This window comes from Triticum dicoccoides, chromosome 2B (genome assembly GCF_002162155.2).
Source record: "Triticum dicoccoides isolate Atlit2015 ecotype Zavitan chromosome 2B, WEW_v2.0, whole genome shotgun sequence".
In the NCBI taxonomy this organism is placed as follows: Eukaryota; Viridiplantae; Streptophyta; class Magnoliopsida; order Poales; family Poaceae; genus Triticum; species Triticum dicoccoides.
Window position 1 is genome coordinate 681734656 of NC_041383.1, and position 10983 is coordinate 681745638.

Consider the following 10983-nt stretch of genomic DNA (forward strand, 5'->3'; position numbering starts at 1 on the left):
ATATTGTTTCCAAATTTTTGATCACTTATGGAAATGCAAGATTTTTTTTGTATATTTATGGAAATGCAGGTTTTGTGATCATTTATGGAAATTTAGATTTTTTGAATTCTATGACCTTTTGTAAAATTCAGGAATGTTTTCTTTAAATCACAGAACATTTTAAAAATTGGAAAAAATTTTATCATGAATAGTTTTCAAATTTTGATATTTTCTAAAATCTCAAGAATGAAGAAGAAATGAAAGACATAGAAAAATGAAAGAAAAAAACAGAGGTGCCCCTGAGCAGCCTGCTGTTAGTCCCAAATCTCCTTACATGTGCCGCCTTGAAGTTGTCATTTAGCAATCAAGACAACCACTCTTATGCCAATGTCGCTAAGTGGTCCATAGACCTAGTTGTCATTCTTAGTATTACATTTAGCGTTCTTTGTACTGCCATGATTGATTATGAATAGATTGATCGAAAAAAAAAAAACTGCTACTGCCGTCACCGTAAACAGGCGCTCAAAACAACGGTCGTTCCCAGCTCCCACGCACACAAAGGGAATGAAAGGGATGAGATTAGAAGAGGTGTTGTTTATGTGCATTTTATGCGGGCACGTGCGTGTGCACGGAGCACACACGCATGCACTGTTAGCAACTCAATTGACTGCACGCTTATATCAAACAAACGTATAAAACCTCGATCGACAGCCATGATCACTCGCTAGTTGTTACAAACAAACGGCATCGCCGGATGAATGTGTTCCGATCGAGTTAGAGACCAGAGTAGCAGTAGCCCAGGTTAGGGGCGCGCCTTTGCTAAGAGCGAAGTTTTGGAGGCCGAGCTCCCTGGAGCTCAGTATTTTGGAAACATCAAAAAACTTATTTAAAAGTTTCAAAAAATTCTAAAAAAAAATCATCAAAACATATATGTATTCCGCAAGAACGTGTTAAATTTTGTTTGAAAATATTGTGATTTGTAGGCTGTACAAAAAAAACCAGCCCCAACAAAAATAATAATAATAAGTCCATTTAAAACTACATATTTTCCTTTTTCTGTACGCCATGTGTGAAAGTATAATGCTGTGAAATTTTGCACATATGTAGTATACATGTGTAAGTGTGTCCACAAATAGAATCGAAATTTTTCGCGTTGTGAAAATATGAATTTGAAAAACGAGCTCCATGTAGCTCGGGCTCTATTGGCATTTTCCGCGCCTTTGCTCTGTTATGTTCGTGCATATCTCTATATTTATCAGTACTGCGACCTTGGAATGCCATGTTTTCATCGCATTTCACTTCGTTCCAACACCACACACGAGTATGACATTATGAGCCACTCAAGCAGTGATCGGGGCAATAGAAAAAAGACCCAACATCGAATGAAGTCGTTGTTATGCATGCAGAGTAACATTTTAGTAGAAGGAAGGCTTTTATTATTACTACTACTCAGATCTCAGGGTAACATGCATCCATAGCAGAAGATACATTCTACGGTAGTAGTAGCTCACTCTAGCTGAGTATACAGGCACGCTCGCATTTATTCAGTTATTCTCCCCTGACATCTCCTCCGGTCCTCCTCCCCTCGCCTTCCTCTCGCACGGTCCCGTGATCGGAACTCCTCACGCATGCGCGCATGGTGGCGCTGGCGCCACGATGGTGTAGGCTGTAAAAATCACGTACGTGGATAAGATGAGCTAGTCCGTGGCAAGAAAATCAGTAATGGAAAAGAAGCAGCATGGGCGCTGGATGCACGCATGCATGAATGCTTACTCCCGCATTTGCTCCCGACGGGGAGGGCGACGCCGGCTTCGCGGGAGCAGCGGACGAGCTTCTCGGGGCTGATGATCCGCTCGTCGGCGGCGGTGAGGACGCGGCAGATGCAGGGCATGTCCACCTTCCTCACCTCGAGGCGGCAGGGCATGTCCGGGGTCACGTAGGGGCTCCCCTTCTTGATGGTCCACTTGCACATGCGGATGACGCTGTCCCTCTCGTCGTAGCAGTCCTTCTCCCCCGCGGCGAGGTGCGCCGCGAACCCGGCGAAGAGCGACGCGAACAGCAGGGCGCGGACGAGGCTGCCTCCGGTGCTGCCCATCTTTGTTGCCTAGGTAGTGTGACGCTGCTGTGCTTGCGAGTGGTGTGCATGATGCTTGCAGTGGGCACTCGTTTATATAGCACGCGAGAATGTACGACAACGTCGGGAGATCGACCTACCTGGTTGACGGCCGCGCTAGTTGCATTGAAAATTTCAGAGTGGCGACATGAGAATAAATGTTTAGAGACGAGAGAAGCATATTGCAGGAACTTCATTGATTTTGGGTCTTTGCAGTAGGTGTGATCGACCAAAGCTCCAAAACATCCTCCTCTTCCGTTCTTCCATTATGCTGTCACAAGTCCTTTCTCCAACCTTTTCAGCTCTAGAATGCAGGATCTACATTTTCTTTCTCGAATGACAGATTTTTTTTATCTAAGTTGGTACCGTGAAAAGTTTTGCCTGCCGAAAAAATGTTTCGCTTGTGCATTTGTGGGCATCTCCAACGCTATCCTCTAAAATGGACACGGTATTTGTCCGCGGTCACAGATATAGGAGGAGCCGGGTATCCAACCATGCATGTCCTCTAAATGCCCGCTCTTGATTTTTTTTATACGTAACACCAAAAATAATGATAAAAACAGCACAATTCATCCATAAATAGTTTACAAATATTTCTACTAAGAAAATAGTTCAAATGTAAATATCACATCTGAGATAACTGGATGTTCAACAAGTTTTTCAAAATCATTGATTCCAGATTAAACGATACTCAAGTCAGAATCGATACGCGTAATCTCACGCATTGTTACCCTTGAGTTTCATCCAACAATGTATGATTGTAAATGGCCTGCCATCGGTCTTGTAGTACATCACGGCGGTGCGTACCTATCAAGTTGAAACATTGGCGTGAATCCGTCGATTGACCAACATGTAGCCAACAAGAAGCAAAACATGCGATCTCCATGGTTGATCATCCATATGGCCACATTGTCTCCACTTGCTCCGCCTCGCAAAAACACATCAACAAAAATTTGTCGGTGATGTTTAGGTCAAGGAAGGCTTTATGGGCGAAACAAATACGAGAGGTGGCGCCTGTGGCCCTCATATGCTCCCACCTCGCGGCCAGGCCTTGAGCTGCTAGCCAGGGCCGCGTGGGCCCCACATGTGGCCCCCTTTCATGCTCTAGTGGCTCCATCGCTCTTTTCTCATGAAGCTTCCAGACATATTTAATTCGAGGACCTTTACCGCACAAAAAAAACAACACTAAGAAAGTTCTTGCTGAAAACAACGCCATCCCAATTATTTTTATCTAAATTATGCAAATTAGAGAAAAAAAGAGCAAAAGTGTTCATAAAAGTAGACAAGTTTGAGACGTATCATTCAATTGCAAATGTCGTTGAGGAGTATGTCCAGATGGGAGAGAGCACATGCATTGGCGCAATGGTGAGATTTGCCACTGTCGTGGTGAAGGTGTTTGGCGATGAGTGCCCGGGAGGACCAATGTCACTGAGGTAGAAAAGCTTTTCGCAATTGGAGCATCAAGGGGATCTCCTTGTACGCTCGATGCAGTCGATGGCATGCACTTGCGATGGAAGAACCCGATGGATCTGGCAGGACAATACCAAGGTAACAGAAATTGGCCACCATCATACTTGAATCAATGGTATCGAAAGGCTTGTGGACTTGACACTCTTTTTGTATGCCAGGGTCTCACAACGACAACAGCGTGATTTAGCGCAAGATGTTCATTCTTTAGAATACTTTGTGATGCGATGTTCTGTCGTGCAACTACATCACCAATGGACATGACTACACCACGTGGTATTACTTTACCGCCTTACCGATGCCATCTGTCGTTAGTAGGTGCCAATTGTGAAGACTATCTTCGAGCCGCCAAAATAATAGAAAATATCTTTTTTCCCAAATGCAAGGTTCTAGTAGCGATGTGAAGAGGGCATTTAGAGTGCTCCAAACTTGGTTGTGTATTATTCGTGGAGCTGCAAATACATGGGATCTCGACCATAACAATATGGAGGACGAGGAGGAATACGAGACACGACATATTATCAACTTCTTATAGATGCATGGACATATTATCAACTTCTTACGTATACTTCAGCATTTTTGAGAATTACTCAACTTCTGTAGATGATCGGCAATTTTGAGATTAACTAACGCGTATCTATCTACTCAGAGCAAGTACAATAATGAGTTAGCCTACTTACATGGCACTTTTGCCTATGTGAAGGAGAAAGACATAAAAATATAGTGGGAGTAAGCTCTCATGTAAGAGCCTAACTATATGCGTACTCCTAGGCAATTGCAATAAATATGGAGAAAGAGATAGATAGAAGGTGAAAAAAGTAATACTCTTATGGTCAACTTTATAACTAACCTTGTTATAAGTGGTAATTATATATGACATGACAACATCATGTAGCTAGCAGTTGCGAAAATGCTGATGTGAGCCCGAGCTCACAGGATCCCGGAATCAGGACCATTTATATTTCTCGTGATCTGTGCTGGAGTCTATATAGCCTCAGGTATGTGCTCCTGCTGTTATTTACGGAAATAGTACATGGCCCACTGATCAGTTAACTCCGTCAGTTACCAACGCGGCGGATCAGACGGAGGACGACGGATTGGACCGTTCCGTCCTCGATTATGTGCCAACTGAGCCGTTTACTCATTTACTGTATCTTGCTTGTTCATTTTAGGTCCAGCCCTCACACTGCAAGTACCACAACAGAGACCACACTGCTTGTACGATAACAAAAAGTTTACAACTGCAGGAAGTTTACAACTGCAGGAAGCAGGGCCCATTTGAAGCTACAGGTGAACTAAACAGAACAGTACGATGTCTTGATTGGTCCAACTCATCAGCAAGGAAATGGCGTCATTACCATAGCTGCATTGACACGCGATGGCCTACAATACGGATTCTTAGTTAATTCTAGCACGCTTGGCGCAGCGGCGGTTGCTCTCTTGCACATCGTCCTCGTCTCCTAAACACCTATCGTCTGATTCTACGTAATCTTCATCGGACTCATTAGCACCAGGGCCGTGGTCGCCGTACCCTCCTCTGCATCGCCGTAAGCTTGCTCCTCATGTGCACCATGCAGTTCTTGTAATCCATGTGCTTCGCCATCGTGACCACCGCTTACCTGCAAATAATGCAGTCGTTCTTCAGCTCTCGTTCATGCAAAACTAATAGTACCAACCACTGGTTTGCTAAAACACCTGCAGAGACAGCAAGGAAACCACTGAGCTCCCACTTCTCGCAAGGACACGATCATCTCCCTGGTTAACTGACGCCTCCGAATCTGTGTTTCCCTGAAGGAGAACAATAATGTGTTGCGTCACTACGCCGAGGAAGACGGCCGTATGTCCTCGAAGAGAGCCAGAGTACCTGAATTCGACCATCCCAGGCCTTGGAGCATTTTTGGCTGGTCACACTTTGCTGGCAGCAATAAGGTTGCTAGGATATTTCCAGATTCGTTTGCGGAGTTGCAGTCACCATCGCGGATGGTAATCTGTGTACCTTCCGTAACTGCACACGGCGTTAATGGAACCTTTATATTGTCTGCTAACCTGTCTTCCAAACCCAACCCATCTCGCACTTCTGTGAATGGCTTCATTTTCAGATGCACATTGCCTCAACATTGAAATCAAATGTTGATACGCTGCCACGCTGCAGTCTCCCATTCGGACAAGCTCCATGGCTTGCATATACATATTGAAATGCCGGAAACTGAATGTGTTTTCTTGAGCATTGTCCCTCTGGTATTGTGTGAGGTGTGCTGGAAGAATATCTCTTGCATCTCGTGCCACCTCTTCACAATGTGCTTTTTGGGGATTTTTGTGACACATATGAAGTCCATTACCTGCACATTACAATATAAACGGAGAAACAACATATTAGCTTTTAGATGTAACCCACAATTCGATCACTAAAAAAACAGAGCACATGTGCCGATAACCAAGCCATATAAATCACCTTCAGGATGTGGCTGCACAGTACCACCCATTATCCTTGGAACCCAACAGCCTTATGAGTGCTGGGCATTGACAGCGACAAGATCGTGTATTTTTAACGATTGGCTTCCCCTACAGACACAAAAGAGTAAGAAGATGCATAGTCAGTACAGTCCATGTATTTCCATTTCATTATACAAGTAATAACCATGCTTCTTAAGTTCTAAAACGATTTACCGTACCGCACATCCACACACTATCTCTTGCATGCACTTCGTCCGGTTCACATTTAGCATGCTCTTTCCATATCTAATGTCAAATCCTTTCTCCCAAGAATATAAATTGTAAAAGTCGTAGGCTTCACCGAGCGTGTCGAAACTTGTTCCTATCTTTGGCACAATGACAATGTCCCCTGGATCCTTTGCAAATTGCCGTACGGTTTTTTCGAAGGTTGTCACCCTGTCTGGACAAGGAGCCCTGCCTAGAGCAGCAGCACCCACACGCACTCTGCTCTCACGGGAAACAAGTACACATGAGATGTTTGTTTATTTTTTCTGAATCTGCATTATGTCTGACTGTAAAAGTAGGCATCTAACTGTCTAAATTATCACCACACCTAATCTGCATCACAAATTCGCACTACATGACAGGTTACACATGTTTGGTTCGTGGTTGAATGCAGAATCCAGTATACTATTTCAGAAAAACAAAATAAAGATTCTGCACTGAACCTGCTAGATGTTAGATTCTTCTACTGACAATATATATTTTTATCAGCTTATTGAAGTACCGGAACTGCAATTCATCATGCATTTCAACTGAAATTCGTACCTTTGTGTCCAACCTGGAGTTTTTGGGTCCATTTGCTCTATCGACTGCTCTGAACCCTGAGTCTTCCCTCCGCTTACTGCCTCTGCAGCGACGTCTTCAAGGCAGATCTGGCCGTGCCCACTTGAAGCTGCCCGCGATGGCAGATCAATATCTGCCGGCGCGCTCACCGGGAACCGAATCGGCTCCATACTGTCGTTGTTTTCATTCACCTCCTCTAGGAATGTTCTACAGAATCGACACAAATTTTCAGGACGGCAAACTGCAGTTATCTAAGATTAACCGAATCCAGTCAAAACAGAAAAGGGGGGCAGTCTTCCAGATTCTGACCTGTTTATAGGTTGCATCAGGAACTCTATGGCCGCCGCTGAACTTCTGAGCCTCTTGGTAGCGCAGCCACCGCCGGCGCACTAGATTTCCTCACCGTCCCGCCGGCTGGGAAGAATACCTAACCCAACTTTTCTGCCGTGGCACCAAGCGCCGCACCTAAACGCATTTACTGCCCCACCCAGACGGTGCTACCGGCAGCCGGTGATCTGGTCCACGGATCAGGACTCCGGCGACATCTAGAGCCACGGCTCGGGGCTCTGACCGTCGACGACGTCCAAGCTTCCGTTCAATCAGGGCCCATGTGTCAGGAGAGCACACGGGAGCATATCATTTTTTCACAATCGCACGTGAACCGGCCCACTGACACCTCCATTCAATGCACCGAATCTCACAGCAATCCTGGACGGGTGTGATTCCGAGCTCCTGTGAGCTCGCGATCACATACTCCGCGTCAGCGGTTGGTTATACTATTAACCATGCTCTTAATTATCTTGTGAAAGTGTGTGTGGATTCATCATGGGAACCAGCACATATTTAATGATCTTGTGAGCATATCTGCATATGTGTGGATTCACCATGGAAACCACTACATTCATGATGTCGTTTGATTTATGTTTAAACTATGTAATTCGAATAGTATTTATGTTTGAATCATGTACTTCTAAATTGGCATAATTTTTTTAACTTCATTCTATATATTTTCAACAGATCTGATTAAAAAAATAAAATAGCAAAAAGAGGGGCCTGACAGATGGGGACGAGGAAATGGGGGTGTGTCCACGCGGCAGGAGGCGGCCGAGCATGAGATGTCGTCTTCTGATTAAAAAAATAAAATAGCAAAAAAGAGAGACCTCACAGCAGTGCAGCCTCCTACGCTCCATGTAATCTGGTTATCCAATCATTTAGGACCAAACATCCGTGCCACCAGATCCAAATTCCGGTATGCGTACACCAAAAGGCGGACCATCCTCGCGGCAGTGAATCGTTTTCCTCCTGTCCCTGGCGGCTGGAACCCTAGCCGCCGCCAGGAGACCCAATCTTTCAACGCCGTCCTCCGGTGGCTCCCCTCCGCCGGCGACCTCGGTCGTCGGTGGTGAGGGGAGTCGCCTGATCCACGCGTGTGGATCGTTTTTACTTTCTCGTAGTTTAGATTTTTAGGCTGTTCATCGTCTTTATTTTGGCGGCGACAATGACAGGGCTGAATAAAGATTCTTCGGATCCTTCCTTGATAAGGCCATTGGTCCTATGGTTGGGGATGAATTTGGAAACCAGTCTGTTCAAGCAAGGATGGCGTGGCGGCGGCGGCATCCTCGTGGTGGACCTGTGTCCTCGGGCTCCGCCGTTGCGCCGGCGTTTGCTCCAGCATCGGCGCGGAGCTTGGGAGGTAGTCCAGGAGCGGATGCAGATTGTGGTCTGCATCGACGACATCTAGAAGACGGAACATGTGCTGGGTTCGTGGTTCGTGGATGGCAGGTATGGTTTCCTTCCGCGACGTCTTAGTCGCGGTGGGGTGCCAGATCTGGAGTTCGATGGCATGTCCGGGGTGTTGCCCCGGTCTGATTCGTTCAACGGTAAGGGCTTCACTTTTGGTGAGCCACCTTAAAGGTCCGCAAAGCTGCATATCAGCGATGGAGCCGCGTCGAGCTCGGGTGAGGAGGTGATCCATCATTCTTTTCTTCGATGGCTGCTGTCGTGGTGCCGGAGGCAAGTGATGGGCGTTGGTGTCAAGCTCAGAGATGTTCTGCTATCTTTTCAATTTTGTCATGTCAGTCCTTACGTGACTTGTACTTTAATCTTTATGATATGAATGATACAAGTATTACCATGGAAGAAAAAAAATTCCGGTATGCGTAAACGAGCCCGTACGTGCTCACTCGCGCAAGCAAATACTAGTACGCTAAGAAAATCAAAGGGGACTTTGGCTAGGGTTTTTGTGCCTTCAGTCGGTACCGCTGCTGGTCTACTTTGTTTATTTTACTTTGGTCTTAGAGCAACTCCAATGGAACGGCCCGTTTCGTATGTGGCTGTCCGTTTGGGTCGGCGCGGACAGAAAAGGCGGTCCAACGCGCCGACCCAAACGGATGCGCGTCCGTTTTTCGTCCGCGGGCGACCCATTCCGGTCCATTTTTTAGCCTAATTTGCGTCGGCATGGACACACGACGGACGCGCGCGCGGTCGCCTACTCTTGTCCCTGGGCCCGTTGGTCTGTGGCACATTGGCCTTCCTCCCCCCGACCAACAAGCAACCCTCGCCCCCCGCCTCCTCCGTCACCGACGCCGCCACCCATTTTTGCAGCGACTCTTCCAGCTGCCGCCGCCTCCACATCCGCCCAGCAATGCCGCCCCTGTCCCCAGTCGCCCGCCGCCGCCGGGGAGCAAACTAGTTCCCGCCGTCGCTCCCCCACCGCACAGCCGCCCGCGACCAAGAAGACGCCTCGCCTTCGCCGTCACATACGACCGGCACGCTCGTCGGACGCCGTCACACTGGTCGGACGCCGGCCGGGCAGCTAGCTGGTCTGTGGATGCCGCGTCTCCTCTCGCCGGCCATCTCCTTCTTCGACGCCCGCAAGCAGTTCGATAGATTGCCAAGGTACGAAGATGGACTCCGCCGACGAGTTCTTTTTCCATAATTTCATTTGCGACTCCGACGATTCGTCATCCGATGACGAGGAGGAGATATTGGCTGCCGTGTTGGTCCATCACCACCTCAACAACCAGCGGCCGTTGTTTCGTGGCTCCATTCCGGGCCACCTTCCGGCGTTGAATCGTAACCGAGAGAGCGGACATTTCCTTCTCTGGAAGGACTACTTTGATACAACAAACCCGTTGTTCAAACATCACAAATTCCGCCGCCGGTTCCGTATGAGTAGGCATGTTTTCAACCGTATTAAAGAGGGGAATGGTCGGCTATGATGACTACTTCGAGTGCAAAGAGGATGCTGTCGGCAAGATTGGTTTCTCCTCTTATCAGAAATGCACTGCCGCCATCCGAATGCTTGCATACGGAGTGCCCGGTGATCTCATTGACGAGTACGTCCGTATGAGCGAGTCTACATGCCTAGAGTCCCTGTATAAGTTTTGCAAGGCTGTGATTGTTGTGTTTGGCCCTGAGTACTTGAGAGAGCCGACAGCTGTAGATACAACCCGTTTGTTGGCGATGAATGCTAGCAGGGGCTTCCTGATGAAGCTATGTACCCAGGGTAGGGTCATGGACCTGTCCAAGATACCCTCCCCAAGGACACCTCTAGAAGAAATCACCTTTCAATCGACGTGGAAATGTTCCACTCGACGGATTCAAAGACACTCGACCATGAAGCCATCCACTCGACAGCCAGGAGACCTAAAGTCACTCTGCACGCCAACGGTCGGTCATTAAGTAGCTTTTATGATCATCATAGCACTTTATTTGTAGCGTTACCAGTAACGCCCGATCTTAATGTATCTTAAACCCTGCATAACTGAGGGCCAGAGGGGTCTGGCGGACTCTATATAAGCCACCCCCTCCTCAGTGTAAAGGGTTCGCACCCCTGTAGCTCATATACACATAATACCAGTCGATCGCCTCCGGGCTCCGAGACGTAGGGATGTTACTTCCTCCGTGAAGGGCCTGAACTCGTAAACTCCTTGTGCATACAACTACTCCATAGCTAGGATCCTGCCTCTCCATACCTACCCCCTTTCTACTGTCAGACTTAGAACCACGACAGTTGGCGCCCACCGTGAGGCAGGTGTCTTAGCGACTTATTGGAGAAGTTGCGATTTTTCCGATCTCCTTCATCATGGTTTCAGGCGAAGTTCTGGTTGAGGGCCGCGAGATCCGTTTCGGCGCGCTCACGT

General features: G+C 47.4%; 1 protein-coding gene and 1 long non-coding RNA gene across 4 annotated transcripts; both read right to left on the bottom strand.

The window, feature by feature from the left end:
* Window positions 1-1339: 1339 nt before the first annotated feature.
* LOC119368308 lies at window positions 1340-2106 on the bottom strand. The gene is made up of 2 exons (XM_037633600.1): window positions 1753-2106; window positions 1340-1645 (listed from the first exon to the last, which is right to left on the bottom strand). The coding sequence occupies exons 1-2, from the start codon at window positions 2072-2074 to the stop codon at window positions 1602-1604; spliced, it is 366 nt and encodes a 121-aa protein (XP_037489497.1). The 5' UTR covers window positions 2075-2106; the 3' UTR covers window positions 1340-1601.
* Window positions 2107-4745: 2639 nt separating this feature from the next.
* LOC119368309 lies at window positions 4746-7425 on the bottom strand. 3 transcript variants are annotated; one of them, XR_005176600.1, is made up of 7 exons: window positions 7148-7425; window positions 6821-7045; window positions 6232-6496; window positions 6012-6121; window positions 5424-5898; window positions 5255-5347; window positions 4746-5178 (listed from the first exon to the last, which is right to left on the bottom strand). It is a non-coding gene; the product is annotated as an uncharacterized LOC119368309 (long non-coding RNA). The 3 variants fall into 3 exon arrangements; XR_005176599.1 differs by having other exon boundaries at window positions 5255-5898; XR_005176601.1 differs by lacking the exon at window positions 6232-6496 and having other exon boundaries at window positions 5255-5898.
* Between the last annotated feature and the right edge of the window lie 3558 nt (window positions 7426-10983).

What these genes read in the sequence shown, in the direction of transcription:
- LOC119368308 (XM_037633600.1), bottom strand. Translation starts at nt 2,074, where the DNA reads ATGGGCAGCACCGGAGGCAGCCTCGTCCGCGCCCTGCTGTTCGCGTCG. An exon ending in CGTCGGGAGCAAATGCGGGA is followed by an intron (nt 1,646 to 1,752) that starts GTAAGCATTCAT and finishes TGATTTTTACAG; the next exon opens with CCTACACCATCGTGGCGCCA.